The following is a 21,578-nucleotide window of genomic DNA, read 5'->3' on the forward strand; positions in this document are numbered from 1 at the left end:
GTTTAGCAAAGATATCGCGAAATTTGAATTTCGTTCTGGTGCACCAGAACGAAATTACAACGTATTGTCTATGTAGCAGTGTAATACACATAATCATGCATAACTCGCAAACGCAAAATCGGAATCAACTGAAATTTTGGGAATATGCTTTTTCGTGGATATGTACTGAAAAATGTCATAAAAAGAGGATGCTAGGATCACGAAATACTCCTTTAAGCAATATCAAAGATTAATGTCACACATCTCACAACAGATATTTAGTTGGCTTAGTGGTCTTCCACAGTGCTGTTTAACCTGGAGGTACCGAGATCGATTCCCACCTCTGCCTGCAATTTTTTTTTAAAGACTGGGAAATAATAACCTGACATTCGCCGCTGACATTCGTACTTCAGAAGCGGAAGTTATAACTTGTTAAACTTTGCTCCTTCCGTAAAAGGGTACATTATTTTGGCACTACATTATTTCTTTTTTTTTCACATTGCTGGTATTAAATATCAAATGGTCATAATTGGCGGTCACTTCAAATCATCCCCAACTGAACTAGGTTCAGGAATTTCCTCTCATTGTTAATTGTTGATTAACCCACCACTTGAGAATAAAGGACTATGATAGGTGCAACAGGATTACCTACGGGATTATCTCAAGGATATAATTCTGTTCTCCATCCTTTTCTTACATTTTCTCTGATATGTGCTAGTGTCAATGGTTATTGTTAAAAGGCAACAAGGTGTGTAATTGCAATATTTCCTCTGAATAGGAAAGACTCTCTACATCGAGTTATGTATGCTGGTGGTTCGCAATACTGTTATTTAAGAGAAGGTATCTTCCAAATCCAAATCCAAATGTCCAAAATAATAACATGGTACATGAAATATTTCAAATTTAACAAAATTTAAAACAATTATGATATGTTATAAAAAGATTGCCCATGAATATACCAGGTTAGGCCCTTGCTCTCAACATTATGTTTATAACAATTATTATGTCTTGCTTGTTGGGCTAAGATAACAAGAGGGCCCCAGGAACTATTTTCTTGCTGATAGCTTAAATCCGCCACTGGGCAGGTGTAACATGTTGTATAACCTATCACATTTTGAGAGAGAAAAAAAATCTTAACAAAAACTTACTTCTTGCTTTTTCAACTGCCGCTTCCATTATCGCTTTAATATCTCTGCCAAATGAGTTCATCTCAAAGTCTCTAAGCGTTACTCCGTCTTGTCCCAATATATTGATGAGACTTGGTGTAAGAACAGTCCTCCAGTAGGCTTGGTTACTGTCCCAAATAATCGAACATCTCTTCCAATTATACCGTCGAAATATAGTCACCATAAAGTCCACTAAGTTTGAAGCTTTAAACGATGTTCGCGTCAGAGTTCTGTATCTAGATTTATCATCTAAAGCTCCAGATGTAGACACACCAGAAACAATGGGAATGTTCCAATGAGAGCAAAGATCCGCAACTGGTGCGGTCTCGCCGCTACAAAGAGGACCGAAGAATCCCGCGACATTTTCGTCGTAGTAAAAATCAGCCGCAAAGCCTGGAGCATCCATGGTTGGTCTACCACAGGTATTGTCGGTGATTTTGAAGACGTATGATGTGGTAAAGTTCAAATATTCTCCATTGTCAACCCGGCGTTTAATTTCATCAAAAGCTATGTCGATAGAAGGTTTAAAATGAACGTAATCGAGATCAAATACCACATCGTTTAGAATTACACCAAGATGAATGTGGGTGTGATTGCCATTTGTGAAATAAACAAAAAACAGAAAAAGTATAACAATAAGTAGATGCTTCATTTCCACGTCTTTGATCGTTTCTGCATTTGAAAGTTAAACCTATCACTGCCTGGATTCTCTTAAGAAATTGCCTAATGATAAAACGGTATAGGTAATAACAGTGTACTGTTGAAAGATATTAAAATCAATGAGTTCAAAGAGGCGCGAAATGAAAAGTGACATACGCTGATATAGTAGTTTTGTGTTGGCTACTACTGGCTCGTGGAATCGTAGAATTGTTCAATAAAGAACGCTAGGGGAGGCCGGGAGTGTGCTGCCCTCGCGAATGGTACGGCAACCACGTGATTCTCGGTACTACGGCCATTGTACAGTTTGTTGATGACGAAATAAGATAACACAGGAGATCGTTAACTTCTCATAATAGCTACGCGATGTATACTCAACGTGTTCATCTAACATTAGAGAATGAATTTGGAGAAAACCTTCTGATAATTACAAAAACTCGCTGAGCAGCAAGACCTTCCCTCTAAGCTTTTAATCCGATAAGCTGATTATCTATTTGTTTTCATGAATTGGAAGACATTCTTAGATGTATTACTGAGCTCAATCATCTGAAATTATTGGAGCGTGAAGGTTTTCTACAAAATTATTATGCGCAAGAAATTACAACACGATGTTCACTGATGTATGTAGAGCGCACTCTTCAACACACAAAATTCAGAAGGCTATTTAGCGTAACAAAAGCTTAGTTCCCCATGCGCGTATTTTTTTTGGGGGGGGCTTTGAAGCGCCAGCCCCCTGGGGTAAAAAAAGAAGGGGCGGCCAAAATGAAGGGCGGTGGAAGAAGAATGGGCGGCAAAAACAGTGGCGGCAAAAATGAAGGGGGCGGCAAAAAGAATTAGTAAATAAAAAAGGGCGGAAAATTTGATAAAGCATAAAAAATTTGGAAAAAATGGTACTATACATAATTTTTTTTTCTCTCTTCACTTTTTCAAATGACCGAGAAAAAAATTGGGTCAACCTTTTCGGGCTGTTGAGGAAGAGGCGGCAAAATTGAATTTTCTTCAATGTTTTTAGGCAAATAAAATTCCAAAATATGGTACGTTTTCTGCCTTTTCTTGTCACGTTGTAGGCCTATGTTGTGAGTTGCGATTATATCTTCAAATAAGTTTCAAATGAATTCCAACAAGACAAGTGGCCGAGTGGTCTAATGCGCTGGGTTCATAGTGTGTCCAAAGCAGTCCGCCGCCGTGAGATCGAACCCCGCCTCCGCCAAACTTTAATGAAGTAAGATTAAGATTAAAATTTTACTTTTAAAAAATTTCATATTGAGGAAATGTGACTGGCAGAATTTATGTATGGCGTGGAGTGGTGTGCATTGAACAACAGATGTCAAAGAAAGGCTGATCACTCGCACCTGTAAGATTAGTATCTTTGAAAAAAGCGGTATTGTATTACATCTATGTAAGGCTGACATACACAGGTAATTAGTGCAATCTGCTTGTAGTGCAGGGCGATCCATTCAAAATTATACTTCTCTATTGCTATGGTAGTTAATCCGATTATGACGTCGTTTCTACGGCGCAATGGCAACCAACAGGATTTGTGAAGGGTTTTATGCAGATATAAACAAGGCATTCGCTAATGAACTATGCATACTCTAATGCATACCCTAAGATAAATACAAAGATATGCATAATGGGACACTGTTAGTGAGGATGTGGCACTTTCGAACGGACTTACCCCGTCACATTTACATGCATGTAAATATGATGTGACCTGCCCCATATTTACGAAGCACATTATTTATAAGAGTACCTTTTAACCAGAAAAAACGACTGAAAAAGCATAGTTCCTATTAATTTGGTATTTATAGTACAATGCACTTAAAACCATACCCCATTTATATGTCCAACCTAAGCATAATCCTATGGAAATTTACACTCCAACATTCAAACCCTTCAATAAATGTAGCACAAGAAACTCCTCGGAAGAACATGGTTGACCTATGCTTAAATTCTGATCCCTTAAGGGTTCAGTCACCCACCTCATGAACAATATTGTTTGTGGAACTTGAGAGGAGATTGGGATCAGTGGCAGGAGCTACAATTGTTCCAATTTGAGTAACTTAACTAAAAAAACTGCAGAGTACTTCTTAATAGTAATAGGAAATTGGTCAAGGAAACCAATAATCGCATGTATATTTCCATAGGCCTTGGGCCTATAGGCCATTCATATATGTGACCGTCCACGGCGAATGAGCCTTAAATTCCTCCCCCGGTCAATTTTGTTTTATTTCGTGTTTAAAAAATAAACATCATAAACTTAAAAATGGTATATCATTTGACTTCAAACGATATCCAGAAGCGGGGTTATGGTTTGTTAAACTTTGCTCCTTCGACAAAATTATAGCTTTTTACGTTTTTACAAGTGTCTCTTTTTCCACATTGTTGGCAATAAATATCAAACAGTCATAATTGGCGGTCATTTCAAATCATCCCCAAGTCAACGAGGTTTAAGAAAGTTCTCTCATTGTTAATTGTTGGTTATGCATACCTGTACAAAATACAATGCCTGGTAACCCACCACTTGAACAGGATTTAGCAATATAAGCAAACAAAGACCAGAGCTATTAAAAGTTCTATAGCCATAGGTAGAAGCTTATTATCCACTTCAACAATAGGATTATTGATTAGTTTTTGACTATCGAAATGAGATGGATGTCGGGCCAGCTTAAGTTACCGATGAATATGACCTTCGTACACATTTTACACCGTAACTCAGAATACAATTTAGGGAATTTACGGCTCATTTGTGCTGCCGGGTCACATATTAAAACCAAAGTTATGTGCGTTTTCTTCCTGCCGAAGAATCATGCACATGTGGAGAAAATGGCATCCATTAATATATCAAGCCGTGAGATTTGCTTTATAGAACCCATTCTTCTTGCGTGTCCGCTTTATTTGCCCCCAATATTTGAGTACAGAACGCTGCTAGGTCATTGCTCCATCCCCTAAGTGTTTAATCATTGTTCAAGTATTTCAATAAAGCTGTTACATTAAAACCTCCGAAAAATTTGCCATAGAAAAGTTAATTCATAAATAGGTATACTATATATTGCTTGTCCGTGTTTTCAGACGATTTTAGACTACGATAATTAAAAAATGCTTTTAAAAGCATTTTACAATGGAAACAACATAAAAAAGACTCAAATCGCCACGAACGTGAAAAATAACAAAATCTCAAATTGTGACAACGAATAAATACCGTGTTCATTCAAAAGGTTTTATGTGATGAAAGAACTGATAACCAAATATCATGAAATGAGCGTAAAGTCACAAGTTGGTAGTTTTGAGACATCCTGGCTGCTGAGTTGGTGTTCATTGTTTGCCGCGCACATGTGCAAGCCAGAGTAGTATGTCCCGCTTCGTGAATGGTCCATTGTACAGGCATAGCATACTATTGGTTTGAACAGGTGCATGTGAAACAAAGAACATCAACGAAGCAGCCAGGATATTTTGAAACAGTTACTAACGACTTCACACTTATTTTGTGGTAGAAGGTCACAAATGTACTGGTGACCTTGTAATTTGCAATCAAAACCTTTTAATTAGATTTGATCGATACATATGAATAATTGCTCTTGAATTTATCCATTGATTATTTTCCATTACAAACTTACCTTTAAAGTGTCAATGCATTCCTTTGCGCTGTTTTTTTAAGTCAAGGTCGTTGTTATTGTGCAAATGGACATTATAACTGCCACGGTATTAATGGAATAATTACTACTTTGTCAGTTTTTCTAGAGCATACACTGTAGTTGAATAATCAATTGAAATGCTCTAGGGTGAAAACGCATCTACAGATAAATTATAAAACAGATAGTGTTCTTTTACTTGGGATATATGTGGTCACGTGAGTGCAAAAATGTGGAATGGCTGCCTTGTGTTAGGCTTTGAAATTGCATTTGTAGAGGAATCGAAAAACCTGACAAATGTATTGATAATCAGGGCATTAGGTTTTGAGATTGCTCCTCGTGTGATTAAAGTTGCTCCCGGAAGCATCTCAAGTCCTGCGACCCTCAGACTTAATACCTCAACAGTGCTTTAGATTTTAAATGACAAAAGACAGCTTTTGTACTTGCGACTTTCTTGCATTCACACGATTTATGTGTTTTTGAATCAGTTTGCTGACTTTCCTATTAAAGCTACAATTACATAACATAGCAGATACGTTGCGTTATTCATTATTTAGGAGACAAGTATGTTTGACTCCACACGATGAGAGCGGAATCTGCATTAAAACGTTTCAATGCGAAACGCCGGCGGTAGAATCCAATATAATAGAAAGTGTCTACACGGCGGTCGAATCCGCATCCGGGATATGGTCACGTAGTATTTCTTGTAAATGCGTTACAGTGTGTGTAGGGCGCTCATGGCGCGATACGGTGTTCGTGTACTACTAGGCGCTCATGACGCGATGCTGTCTGCGCGCACAAGAAGAGACCACATTGAAACGCATCACAGGAATGCGTTTTAATACGTGTGGAGCCATCCCGTATATGCAACTATATGATCCTAAATTAGGTAACACGCAACATCGTTAACTTCTCATAATAGCTACGCGACGTACATCAACGTATTTATCGAACTGCAACCAAAACAAAATCCAACCATTTGCAGAAATTATTATGCACAAGTGCGCAAGAAATTACTACACGGTGTTCACTGATGTACATGTATGTAGAGCGCACTCTTCCACACGCAAAATTCAGAAGACTATTTAGCGTAACAAAAGCTTAGTTCCCGATAGATGCACAAGTTCTGTGAGACGTGAAAATAGGTTATTTGCATAGTAAATAAACCCTCGTTTCAAGTTTTCTGTTTCGGGAGCTCTATTGTTCAGAAACGAAAACGCAAGGGATTAAGTAGAATGGTGTGTAAGTTGACTTCATTGTAACGTTTGGGGCATCATGCTTCTCATTTGAAGAGGTAATAGGCCTAATAGGTGCTGTCAATCACACTTATGTCTGTCAATAAAGGTTGGAGAAGTCAATTATATCTCTCTCTCCTCTCTCTCTCTCTCCTCTCCTCCTCTCTCCTCTCCTCTCCTCCTCCTCTCCTCTCTCTCTCTCTCCTCTCTCCTCCTCCCCTCCCCTCCCCTCCCTCCCTCCCTCCCTCCCTCCCTCCCTCCCTCCCCTCCCCTCCCCTCCACCAGATCATCTCCTCGTCTCATCATCCCCACTCTCTCAAATAATAATACATTTAAAATAGATTTGAGTCTGGCAATTTTGCCTGAAGCAATTATCAGATTACCAATTCCAATGACAGAAATCATATTAGTTTCACTTCAACGCACTTCTCTAGTGTTGCATATTACCAAGTTTTAAGGTGTATTTGGGACAAAAATAATTCCCCGTTTAATCGCTACATAATCATAATATGACCGATTTTTGCGCGATTGCCCGGGAACAAGTGTACGTAATTCTTGGCAACACTGATTATTATTGATTAATTTATATTACTCATGTTAATGTATATTTCTACGCTGGGCTTTTTTCACAATCTACTCCCGCTTAGGCTGGAGTACATATACACCCAACGCAAGTCAATTGAAGCCGTACAATTTATCGCGAATTTACGACCGTAAAATTTAGACACTTCTTTTGTCTAGATTAGCATCAACCCTCTCATCTCACTTTTTTCATGTCAGAAATTAACATAACTCCCGAAACCGAAACAGAAGTTATCTTCGTTCAACTTTTCTGTAGTCAACAAAAGACTAGAATAAAAGGATTGTTCACACGTACCATGCTAACACTTCAAAATAACAATGAGATCCGAAACCGAAACCGGAAACCGAAACCGAAACAGAAAAGATGAAAGGACCCAAAATATTACATCCTTTTCTGGCGCGTTTACCTATGCTTACATTCTGATCCCTTAAGGGCTCGGTCACCCACCTGGTGAGTAGGATGGCAGGAACTATTGTTCTATTTTGAGCATCTTAACTAAAAAACTGCAGAGTAGCATACTATAATAGTAATAGGAATAGTAATAGGAAATTGGTCAAGGAAACCAATAATCGCATTTATATTTCTATAGGTCTTGGGTTAAGGCCATTCATATACCTAAGTTATGGGCGTTTTTCTCCTCCCGAAAAAAATCATGTACATATGGAGAAAATGGCATGCACCCCTAAATAATATATCAAGCCGTGAGATCTTATTAGAACCTATACCATTCCTCTTGTATGTCCACTTTATTTGCCCAATATTTTAGTGCAGAATGCAGCCAGGTCATTGCTCCCCTCTCCCTAAGTGTTTGATTATTGTTTAAGTATTTCAATAAATCTGTTACATTAAACCTCCGAAAAATTTGCCATAGAAAGGTCAACTCATAAATTGGGTATGGTTCTATATGGCATTGTTTTGCTTTTCCGTGTTTTCAGTTAGCGTAGTAGCGTGGACCTCAATGGAAATAAGCTTCAATAGAGGCTTTCTTGGGTTATCCAGGGTTGTCAAAACCCGAACAATTCAAATAAAGTAGACACGTTTTTAGACTACGTTAATTTAAAATGCTTAAAAGCATTTTACAATGGAATAAGGAATGGAATCAACTGCAATATGAAAATAAAAAAGAAAAGAAACAGAATCACCACGAATGTAAAATAACGAAAGCTCAAAATGTGATAAAGAATACCATGTGCATTCAAGAGGTTTCATTATGTGATGAAAGAACTGATAACCAAATACTGGTGTGGTGACCATTCGTGGTCATTCGCAATCTAAAACCCATTGAATGCGTATTAATTTTGATCGATACATATTAATAATTGCTTTTAAATTTGTTTTTCATTCGATGATTTTCCTTTACAAACTTACCTTAAAAGTGTCCGTTTATCTAAATGCATTCATTTGCGCTGTTTTCTTTTTAGTCAAGGTCATTGTTATTGTGCATTTTAGCATATAACTGCTACGGTATTTATGGGAATAATTACTACTTTACGAGTTTATCTAGAGCATACACTGTGTACTTGAATAATCTATTGAAATGCCCTCGAGAAAAAAATCTGCAGATAAATTGTGACCGTACACCACGAATGAGCCATAAAGTCGGCAAATTGTATTCTGAGTTACAGTGTAAAATGTACACGAGGGTCGTATTCATAGGTACCTCAATTTGGTGCTACATGTATCTCATTTTGATAGCTCCAGTCAAACATCTTTTAAACCAATCAATAATCCTATTGTTGAAGAGGATAATAAGCTTCTACCTATGTTTATAGAATTCTTAAATAGGTCAAGTCTTTGTTTGTTTTGGCTAAATCCTGTTCAAGTGGTGGGTTACAAAGCATTGTATTTTGTCTGGCTATGTATAACCAACAATTAACAATCAGAGGACATTCCTGGACCTCGTTGACTTGGGGATGATTTGAAATAACCGCGAATTATGAGCTACCATTTTGTTGAAGGAGCAAAGTTCAACAAACCATAACCCCGTTTCGGGATGTCGTTTGAAATCAAATGATATTCCATTTTAAAGCTTATAATAATATATGTTCTGAACACGAAATAAAACAAAATTGACCGGGCCGACTTCACGGCTGATTCGTCGTGTACGGTCACAATTATGAAACAGATATTGTCCTTTTACTTGGGATACATGTCGTTATGTGGATGCAAGAAAGTCGTATGTGGAATGGCTGCCTCATGTTAGATTCTGAAATCGCATTTGTAGAGGAATCGAAAAACCCGACAAGTATATTGATCAATAGGGCATTGGGTTTTGAGATTGCTCCTCGTGTGATTAAAGTTGCTCCTGGAAGCATCCCAAGTCCTGCGACCCTCACACAATTATGTGTTTTTGAATCAGTTTGCTTACTTTGCTCTTAAGGGGTGGGGTATGAACGTTTGGACAGTATCTTTTGTGGGACATGAGAGCACATCAGACATATCGAATTGTATCCTGAACACGAAGAATGTCCTTCTTTTGAAATTCGCGATAAAATACACATTTTATGGCAAATGAACAGTCCTCGAAGTAAACTAAAATAGAACTTCTCGATGTGCTCTACAAGGGTACTGATAAAGCTAACACGGTAGGTACGTTGGTGGTGATGGACTTCTCCAAGGCTTTCGACTGCGTCGACCACACCCTGGCCATACAAAAGCTGTATAAACCCGGCGTCATAGAGTGCAATATCAATCTGCACTATCTGAGTGGGAGACTCTTTCATGTGGCGTGCCACAAGGCACCTTACTGGGTCCCATTATTTTTATTGCTCTTATCAATGATGCTTCTGAAAATGCCAAAGCTTGCAGTTTCAGGTATGTCGACGACCTGAGCCTTGCGGAAGTCCGTCCTGCCAACCAGCCTTCTCAGATAGATTTGGAGGTCCAGAACCTGGATGATTGGGCCAACATGAACCACCTCAAGCTTCATCCCTCAAGGTTATGCAAATCTGCTTCAAAAGGCAGCCGCCCAACCCACCTGATCTTGTTATTGCTGGAAAAAAGCTTGAAGAAAGGCGTCATCACCTTTGCTGCCAATTTGCAAAGAATTGTACCACCTCTGAGAAATATACTCACCTGTTCCCTTTCAACAAGAGTTCCCATGGTATGTGTCTTAGAAGATCCAGCATTTACCATGTCCCAAGGTACAGGACCAATAGATATGGTAACAGTCCCATTCCTTACCCCACAAGGCTTCTTAACCATCAGTGATCAGGGTGTTCAAATTTGTCTTGATCTTCTGATCTTATCTTGTTTTTCTGATGTGTGTTGACTAAGTTGCTTTAATTTTACTGTGAGGTGGGGGGGGGGGTAGTGTTTTTCATTGACGGTGTGTTTTTAATCATGATTATGTAGCAACAGGTATCTTGTTTTTCATTGAATTGAATGTAACTTCATTGAATGAAGAGTGTGATCGGAAATTGGGTAACATTTGGTGAAAAAATAGGATTTATTCAAATTTCCATAAAAAATGGTTTTAATTTGGTGGAAAGGATTATATTTTAATAATCTAAAAGAAAAAAGAAAAATTTGTTGCAAATTTCGTGTTTTCCGTGCCGCAAAAGTTGCGTGCATTATTTGTAGCGTGAGGGACGGACACTATGTTGCATTATTATGAAAACACTTCTCTTAGGAAGAGATTATATGCTATTGTCAATTTTTGTTTACAGATTATTAGTACAACCCTTACTACAGGAAATATCAATGAGATTTTTAATTGGATGTCTTCCAGAAGATAGGAGGGGTCATGGAAGGTGAACCCTAGACATTTTGTCCGTCCCTCACGGATAAAAATCCAAAAAAGTGTTTTCTCTGAAAAACATTTCAAGGAATTAAATTAGCATATACCCTATCTATCAATATTAGTGCTCACCTTACTAGAGATAAAGAAACTAAAATTCCCAATCTTTAAATCTAAGAGTTATTAATCCTTAATTAATGTGAGGGACGGACATGTCCGTCCCTCACACTAACTTATTTTGGATGTACCTGTACCAATGTATGTTGAGTGAAAAATATTTTTGTTTACATATCAATAGTGCAACCCCTTCCACATGAAATATCAATGAGATTTTTAATTAGATGTCTTTCAGAAGAGATTTGGAGGTCATGGAAGGTGAATGCTAGAAATTTTGTCCGTCCCTCACGGATAAAAATCCAAAAAAGTGGTTTCTCTGAGAAATATTCTAAGGAATTAAAATAGCATACACCCTATCTATCAATATTAGTGCTCACCTTACTAGAGATAAAGAAACTAAAATTACCAATCTTTAAATCTAAGAGTTATTAGTCCTTAATTAATTAAGGGACCGACATGTCCGTCCCTCACACCAACTTATTTTGGATGTACAGGTACCAATATATGTTGAGTGAAAATATTTGGCCACTAAATATTAAACCCAATTCTTCTACCCAGTCAGAGAGTCTGTCTAAAACAAATTCAGGCCAATCCCAGAAGGTCATGCTCCCAAATATTTGGAATTGAAGGTCCTGTTGCTAAAAAAAGAGGGTCTGTCCGTCCCTCACACCAACTTATTAAAATTAATATTATTGTAAATTACTGTTTCTTTATCAGTAAAACTACAATTGGGTATTGAAAACAAACAGCATGAAGTAAAACTTCTGTGTAATTTGAAATTAAAAGTGAAATACACACGGAATAAGATAATTAGGCCATCATATGTCCGTCCCTCACAGACAAGCTGTCCGTCCCTCACACAAGTATTTAGGGGGTATAATCATATGATATTTCCACTGAACTTGAATTATTTTGACAACTGCATTTCATTTAGATGTCAAGGATAGCATTAGTGGTGGATTTGGAGAAATCTGGCCAAATTTGAAATTTTGTAACATTTTGTCCGTCCCTCACATAGAAAATGTCCGTCCCTCACATAAACTTTGGACCCGCTTCATAGACGCCTTGAAAACAAACTGAGTCAAATTTCTTAATTTTTGGAGAGATGGAACATTACTCTTTCATGAAAAGTATATATTGATTAAACATGTGTATAAGTTTCAATAGAAAACTTGAAGATGTAACTAATGGTGGTGATTGCTTATTCTATTGATTTCCGTCCCTCACACGTGAAAATTTGGTATAGTGAAATAATTGATGCACATGTGGCAACATTTTCATGCATGAAATAACTATTGGTTGAAGGGTTATATATTAACCTAACTTAAAGGAATACATTTTAACAAGGGTTAATTAAACACAGCAATTCTCGCTATTCGCAATAAGGGCGCCGCCAGCGGTTTGCGATGTAATCGTGATGTATCATGGGAAAATCGTGATGTATCATGGGAAAAGGTCGACGTCCAAGTCCGCGCAATACGAATATTACCATGCTATTACATAGGAACACGTGACAATATTTTTTAGTTTGTCAATATAACGGTATTACACGCAAATCGATAGAGAAAAAATTAATTGTGCACATTTCAAATCACATTATTAAGTATTATTGAGTATCGATTCGCGTGTAACACCTTTATTTTGACAAACTAAAAAATATTGTCACGTGTTCCTATGTAATAGCATGGTAATATTCGTATTGCGCGGACTTGATGTCGACCTTTTCCCATGATACATCACGATTACATCGCAAACCGCTGGCGGCGCCCTTATTGCGAATAGCGAGAATTACCGTCCCTCACGTGAGGGACGGATTCCGATCACACTCTGAAGTTCTTAAGGGGACTCGATCTTTTGTGCGTAATTATAGAGGGCCAGGGGATTCAATCTATCATTAAAAAAAATATTTGAAGAAGTCAAAGAGCCCTAGGAATAAAAACTGTAGTGTAATTCACGCCAGATACAACTTCTTTATACGACAAAAATTAATTTTTGTAATCTTTCAAAAAACAAACGTTTTATATCAATTTTAAATTTAGCCTGAATCCGTAAATATGGTACCTCTCGCCCTTTTTTAGGTCAAGGCTATTTTTACCATTATGCAGCGAACCATTGTTGAAGCTATTTCACATACATGTACAAAACATTCTAGAGAAAGAATGAGGATATATAGTGTTGAAATATCTTTTGCTGATTTCGAATGATAATGTCATGAAGTCGTAAATTTTAAGGTCAAATTCCTAAAACCAAAACAAAACATTGCGACGCAGATAATTCCCGACTTACGCAATTTCATCATCACATCAGTGTCTTTATTATTTGTTTGAAACCTTTCCCAAACGTTAGTGCTATTTATGCATAAAACGGCTAATCTATCTTTACAAAACGCGTCTTTTTTAGTAAACAAAAGGCTAAAGATGGCATTATGAGATTTATCTTTTATCATTACACTCATCTACTCAACTGCCACGGTGGCCGAGCGGTAAAGCGCTAGACGCGTAATCGAAGGAAGTTTAGAATCGCTGGTTCGAGTCCCAACGAAGCCTGTGGGATCTTTTTTTTCTTCAAAATGCATGATCGCATTCCGAAATGAGTCACTTGTCGGTAAATCATGTATCGTATCCTTAATGCCTGTGTTTATTTGTGTGTGAGGGCTGATAATCTGGATGTGAGAGTATATGAGCGTTGTGTGTAGAAATACGATGGTTTGTGCGGAAATGTGGGGTGTGTGGGGGTGGGGTGAGTCTGTGTATGCGCATGAGAGAGTTTATATTTGGAGTGTTTGCAGGGCCGTGTGGATATAATTGAGCTTCGTGATTTTTTTATAATTCAATGTAAATTTAATATGTGTTTGATGTATTCAAGTGCTTCAGTAAGTGCAATTATTTTTTTTTAATAATGTTATTGTCTTTTTCAATGTAATTTTGTATGTTTTTTATGTCATTATAACTTTGTACTATTTCATGTAATTTGGCCTCCGGGCCACGAATTGAAATAAATTTAATCTGAATCTGCATCTGAATCTGAATTTGAAAAATGTATATCTGCAATATGAAAGGTCAGAATTTTCAATTGATCGTCGGCTTTTCTTCCCAGCCACATACACTTTAAGTACACATCATTAGATTTAGAAAAATATTTGTCATAAAATTTGTATTATATCGCGAATTTCAAAAAATCAAAATTATTTGATATCAGAAGGACATTCCTCGTATTCAGAATGCAATTTGGTGTGTCTACTGTGCCCTAAGGTCCCACAAAAATGACAAAAAGATATGAAAATTCCGAATATCAAAATGTTAAGAAATTCTATTAACGAATTCTATCACGCTGCATCAAACTTAAGGCGGCAGGAGTTATAAGTTTTAGTAACGTAACTGACTAAAAAAACTGCAGAGTAGTTCTTAATAGTAACAGGTAATTACGCAAGGAAGCCAATAATCATAGGGGAGACCGGGCAAGTCCGCCCTTGGGGCAAGTTCGCCCACCCCGTGTTTCTGATCTTGTGACTGCTGGAAAAGTACAATGATGATGTAATTAGCTGGCACACGTCATATCTAAGTACCCAAGAAAATAAGACAGTCCGACACATCTTGCCACAGAAATATATCTAATATATATCTAATATCTGTCTTTAAAGTTGGCAACTATTTAAAACTGCTGAGATTTGGGTGTGCACAGCATCTTTCTAATGGTAGTGAACTTTGGCAAAAATTGCAATGATCATTTCATAGTGAGTGTACATTGTATAGAGGAATTAAAATATCACATATACTTTTGTAGGTCCTGTGTGGTTATTGAGCTATGTTGTAAAGAGGGCTGAAACAACCACACTGTTGTAAAACGTACATATAATTCATTAAACAACAATAGATCGAGCAATTTTTCAGAGTATATGATTTGTAGAATGAACTTTCGCAAAATATCAAAGTGTTATTTGTCAATAATATATTAATTTAGATAATGAAATAGATCTATTTATAATAATAGATCGATTTTTTTGCTGCTTCAACCAACAATATCTAGTCTACCCTTAAGGCATTGTACTTTTTAGTGTTTTCAGTTAGCGTAGACACGTTTCAGACTATAATTTACAAATTGCTTAAAAGCATTTTACAATGGACTGGAAATAGGAATGGAATCAACAGCAATATGAAAATAAAAAAGATAGAAAGCGCGAAAAGAAAAAAAAATAGAATCGTCACGAATGTAAAAACAATAAAAGATTAAAATGTGAGAAAGAATAACGCGTGCATTCAAAAGGTTTTTATGATGAAAGAACAAAATAGTCCAATAAATTCCCGCAACAGTCGTGCAAATCATGTTAAATTTGGTGTATTTGATACAGTACTTATAGCGCTGATCATTATATGCTATGGAGGCATTTCAACAGCACCCTTACTTGGTGGGAAAAGGTAATTGAACTTTACACAGAGGTCAAGTTCAAAATAAAATGTTTTCCCTCTAGTCATAAGGATTCAGAAAAGTATACTTTGACCTATCTACGATATATAATTATGGAGTTACGAGCAAAACTGTAACATCGTGACGTCATAGGTCTAATTTTGGCACCACATGGAGCAAAATTGAAAAATGCTCCGATATTGCTGAAAATGGTCCCAAATTATTGGTCTTTTCATGGTAAATCAGAAAAATTATACTTTGCGGTATGTAGGATGTTTCGTTACGTCAGTAACACAACAAAATCGATAACACCCATTGAGTCGCATTGAGTTTTATTGAATCAATTTGATCTTGGCAAATTATTGTGTTACCTGGATAAGAAAACACACTAGATAGTTAAAACTATTCCTTTTCTGGTTTCTTGCAACCAGACAAATAATTTGAGATCAGTTTCATCAAAATCAGAGCAAATTTCGTTTTTGCCCCCTGCGGGGGCAAAATTGGACCTATGGCGTCACAATATTACTCTTTTGCCCATAACTCCATAACCATACATCATAGATATGTCAAATTATACTTTTTCTGAATCCTTATTACCAGAGGATCACGATAGTGAGAGTTTTGAACAGGTGTGAGTAATTTTGAACCTGACCATCTGTGCAAAGTTCAATGACCTCTTTCTACTAAAATGGGGGTACTTTTAAAATGCCTCCATATCATAGATTTTTAGCACTATAAGTAAACTGAAATCAATTGCACTAAAATACCGAATACTGATAACCAAATATAAGTGACCTTGTCATTCGCAATCTAAACCCTTTGAATGCACACAGGCGTATCAATTTTGATCGATACATATTAATAATTGCTTTTAAAATTATTTTTCATTCAATGATTTTCCATTAAAAACTTACCTTAAAAGTGTCAATTTATTAAATGCATTCCTTTGCGCTGTTTTATTAGTCAAGGTCGTTGTTATTATGAAATTGGGCATATAACCAACGCACTACAGGGTCTATTGTTCTATTGTGTCCGATTTGAGCGCTGACATGTTGAAAAACGTTGCCAATCAATATTCATGAGAGTGTACATTCAAAGTCCAATTTTCGAAATTGGGTGACTTGTGCTTGGCAGGTGTGAAGTACATCTGACTGGGCGTTTTAATTACGTAACGCATAAAGGCATTGACATCATCGAATGGCTGCCTATCATACTGCAGTTACTGTCCGTTTTCCTATACACAATACACAGTGCTCTTTCCCATTGACGCGTGACCTCTACAAATAGCCTACGTTAAAAGTATGGGGATATGCCTAGTTAACGTCGCTGTGTGAAAAATAACCGGCCAATATTAAAAGTACTCTTCTATAGTTCTAGAAAATATAGTTTTGTAACATGTCCTAAATTTTTAGCTAATTTAGATGTTTGGAAATATGCGTACTTTGGTGTTTTAGTGTATGTTATAGGTAATAGTACATTGCCTAGTTAACGTCGCTGTGTGAAAAATAACCGGCCAATATTAAAAGTACTCTTCTAAAATTCTAGAAAATATAGTTTTGTAACATGTCCTAAATTTTTAGCTAATTTAGATGTTTGGAAATATGCGTACTTTGGTGTTTTAGGAAGGATATGTAAACGACAGATAACACCAAAAAATATGAAGAAATTATTTCCAAACCGTGTTAAGTCTGCAAACCACCAGGTTTCTCATTTTCAAGAACGCTGGTTAACAATAAGCACGTATTGTCTCATTTCGTAAACAAAGACCACACAGAATTGTTCTCTAGCGCTCGCTTTATAATCGTTCATTCAACTGAAAGTATAATCCCAGCTCATTGCTCCATTGTACGTGTAAAGCAGACACATATGTTGTGTGTATTTAACCAGAGAAGATATGAGTTAATCAGTTGAGCTGTTTTCAATGAGTGTTATCTTGGTTTAATAGCTTTTAATGGGGTTTAAGTCCTACAAAGGAATTCTACTGTATACATGACTGCATCATGTAGTGCTGTTAGGCCTATGGGCGGGAGGGAGCTGTATTTAGTTTCTATAATAATTATCATTAGGCCTACATTTATTTATCATTCCTTTCTTTTCCTTTCTCTGCACTTATTCTTTCCTTGCTAAAGTATCACCCCCTCTCCTTTTCTCCCTTCCCTTCTCCCTCCATCCCCTTTTACTCTTTGTCCCCTCTCATTCCTATAGTTTTCCTTATCTTTCTATTTATTTACCTCTATTTATTTATTTCTCTTCATTTTTTCCTCTTGAAATGGATGGCAACACTGACACTAGATGGAGTAGACGTGTGATAGCGGTGCTCCTGCCTCCAATTGATTTATACACGATTGATTTATACACAACGATAATGTACTAGTATACTGGATTCGTATCTTATACTTTAAAGCATACTATCCCCGGGCATACTATCGTCCTGGTATATAAGCTAACTGCCGTCGTGAGTATATACGCCTGAATACCAAATATATAGTCATGGGTGAGGATAAGCTGGACATAATAATAAAGCAGCTAAATGATTTGAAGGACATACCACAAGGTACGAGGTAATAACGCGATTTGATACCTTTAAGAAAGAAGTGAAAGAATGGAAGGACGGGATTGATGCGAGTTTGCAACATGCACATGAGGAAATTAAAGAACTGAAAGCGAAACTTGAAGCGTTAAATAAGACTAAGTATGCCAGATATGATGATTTTGCCACACTGAGGGATGACATGTACAGGGAAAACCTAAAGCATAGAATTGACAGTTATAAACACAATTTGATATTTTGTGGTATACAGGGAATGGAGAAAGAGAAATGGGAAACTGAGAATGCCCTGCGTGAGTTCTGGATTCAGTGTATGGGGGTACCCGAAAATTGGGCCCACTCCATCATATTACTTGACTGCCATCGACTACAAGAGCAGCAAGGCAGACCTACCAACATCATAGCCAAATTTGCACAAATGGGGGACCGGGATTTCGTTTTGAGCTACGCTAAGAATTTGAAGGAGTACAAAGTAAAGACAAGAACAGGAGACAGGCAACAGTACTTCGTGCAACAACACTATCCAATGGAACTACAGGAACAAAAAAGAGGACTTATGCCGCTATACAAGAAAGCTGGTCAAGCTAAATTACCCAGGACCTTCCGAGTTATCGGCACAGAGCTGGCATTGTTCATTAAGAAACAAAGAGTTCGCCCCGGAGATCAGATGCCTGGTACACGTCCAATTCCAACCCATTTGAGATTTGCAGATGTCGCCAATTCCATGACTGAAATGAATCAGAGTCAACGGTCCACAGCCTCAAGTGTAACTGGGGGATCAGATACAGAGAATGAGTCGTCAATGGCAACACCGAGTCCTCCACCAGAAAAACGTACAAGAACAAGAGAACCAGACGAAGACTCCCCAAGTCTGTTAAGCACGTCAGCAATACCACCATAGGTTCTGATTTACATTAATTAGGTCCATCTCTTTGCACAACTGACTTTACTTGAAAACGGAAAACTCTATAACTCCAGGACTGTGATTCGGGTTTCGCATTTAAAACCATTATAAAACCCATTGATTCAATATTGCATATATTTTCAAGATTTAAATCAGGACCCCAACACATATGCTTTATGCTCTTGTATATTGACTATACGGTGAAAAGGAACAAAATATTTAGAAATCATTCAAAATTAATAAATTCATATTTTGATTCCTACAAGTCACATTAACATGTGTATCAGGATATTGTGTTAGTTTGTTATAAGAATGTCAGTTTCCCGGTGAGTTCAATTAGCTTTGTGGCCAAGATCTGTGTAAAACAATCAACTTGACTTGACAATCTAGTTAATCAAAAACAAAAATTTTCTATGAAATTTAGATAATTGATTTCCTTCTCATTTAAAAAAAAAAAAAAAAAGAAGAAGAAAGTGAAATTCAATAGAAAAATCATATGTATTTCTTTTCAGTTCGTGTTTTTATCCTTCTGTCGCTTTTACGGAAGTGAAAACACTTTTGTTTGTATTTATTAAACAATTATTTGTACTTAAAGAAGTATACTGCTTATATTATATAAAATATTAAATGATTGTCAATTCACTTTTGATGGAAGCGTGGAAGTATGTATGTAGGCACATATTGAGACGAAGCTTAACGCTGAATGATAAAATGGTAAATTTGGAAATTACCTTAAAAATGACTGGATGTTGTATCTAATAATATGTTCTTATACCCATGTATAATGAAATGATGATATTGTATTTGGAAGATGGGAGTAAAAGTAGAAAGGTTGGCAATTCAGTATCGAAGTTACGTAATGTTACTATGTCAACGGGATCACGCGCTAGAGTAATGAACCACGATCGAAATGATCACCACATAAAGTATATGGCACTCGAAGGCACACCAAAATAGCGTGATCCGGTAACCAAGAGAATTACGTAACCACTTCGATGCTGAATAGGATTTTATATAATGATTTAGTGTCATTGATGTGTTTATTCCACATCAATGTGAAAGTAGAAAGGTTGGCAATAAGATTTTATATATGATTGGTGGTCATTGATGTGTTTATTCCACATCAATGGTCGCCAAACAAAACAAAGAAGATGAGATTCTCTGACATTATATAATGCATAAAAGCATTATCCATCATTGAAGTATTATCGTTGAAGTATTATCATTGAAGTATTATAGTCATGCAAAAAAATAAATACAGTTGCATAATTGAAGGTCGATTTATTATGACCTGATGTTGGAGTAAACAGGTTAAAAATAAGTTGTAGTTTTTTTGTATACTATTGTATATCATTCATGTCATCGATTGGTGTGAGTACTAAATAGCTCCTTCGAATTAAATTCAAAGTTTGGCAAGATGAAAAGATATGTCGAAATGTAATCAAAATCCTAGTCATAATAATAATAACGAAAGGAATGAACAGATATTCTGTACTTTTAGGGAGGCGGGACGCGCGCTTCATCTATGGTTGGTGCTCAATTATATAATTTGGTAATTTTGTTGTTGTTTTCTTGTTTTGTTTATGTGTCGTCAAACAAAAATGTTTCATATAGTCATGCAGGATGTATATAACTGTATAAGTAAGTCAAATATAATATGATGTAATTGTATGATGGCATCGCTACCAATAGCAGATGATTTAAATTGTACCTTCTCAAAATATGATAATATGGTTTTCAACCCTTTGAGATATGATAACAAGTATATAAATGAGGATGTGTACGAACAATATAATGCTAATAACTGTAAGTACATGACCCCAAGTGAACTACGGAATAATAGTATTCTTCATGATCATACATTTTCTGCACTGAATGTGAACATCAGAAGTTTAAAGAAAAACTTTCATAAGTTGAATAATTGTCTAAAAGAAATTGATCATAATTTTACTGTCATCGGATTGACCGAAACACATTTAAAAAGTAAACCGCATAATTACTATAATTTGCCTGACTATGAATTTGAATTTACAAATAGATTCAATCGTGAAAAAGGAGGAGCCGGTATATACGTATCAAAAAATGTTAAATATAAAGTGAGACATGATTTAAATAAAGCAACACAACATTATGAATCTTGTTTTATAGAAATTGATCAATCAAACCAAAAAAATGTGTTGGTTGGCGTCATTTATAGGGCTCATACATGTATTGACAGTTTTATTGAAGAAATAAATCCGATTCTCGTAAAAATCACAAACGAAAATAAAATTACATATATTATGGGAGATTTTAACATTGATTTATTAAAAGAGGAGATACATAGACCAACTCATGATTATTTGAACGTGATTCTGTCATATTCACTGTTACCAGCTATTACAAAACCAACTAGAATTACGGAACATAGTGCAACGCTAATTGACAATATCTTGACTGACAATTATGACATTAATTCTGCGATATTGATTACTGACATAAGTGATCACTTTCTGACTATTATTTCAACTAGCATTAAAGTAAGGAAGAATCAAGCAAGTAATAAGGACACATGTTGTAAAAGAAACCTAACTACCAGTAATGTTAATCACCTAAAGGAAAAGTTATCAAGAAT

The 21,578-nt window shown here is 36.4% G+C and overlaps 1 protein-coding gene across 1 annotated transcript in view; it reads right to left on the bottom strand.

Moving 5' to 3' along the window:
• LOC140143416 (atrial natriuretic peptide receptor 1-like) overlaps window positions 1-1,551 on the bottom strand; it is a 45,063-nt gene extending 43,512 nt beyond the window's left edge. Inside the window, exon 1 of the mRNA XM_072165271.1 lies at window positions 1,128-1,551. Within this exon, the coding sequence (XP_072021372.1) occupies window positions 1,128-1,551 (424 nt within the window). The remainder of the gene's footprint in view (window positions 1-1,127) is intronic.
• Window positions 1,552-21,578: the final 20,027 nt, after the last annotated feature.

This window comes from Amphiura filiformis, unplaced genomic scaffold (genome assembly GCF_039555335.1).
Source record: "Amphiura filiformis unplaced genomic scaffold, Afil_fr2py scaffold_21, whole genome shotgun sequence".
Taxonomy (NCBI): Eukaryota; Metazoa; Echinodermata; class Ophiuroidea; order Amphilepidida; family Amphiuridae; genus Amphiura; species Amphiura filiformis.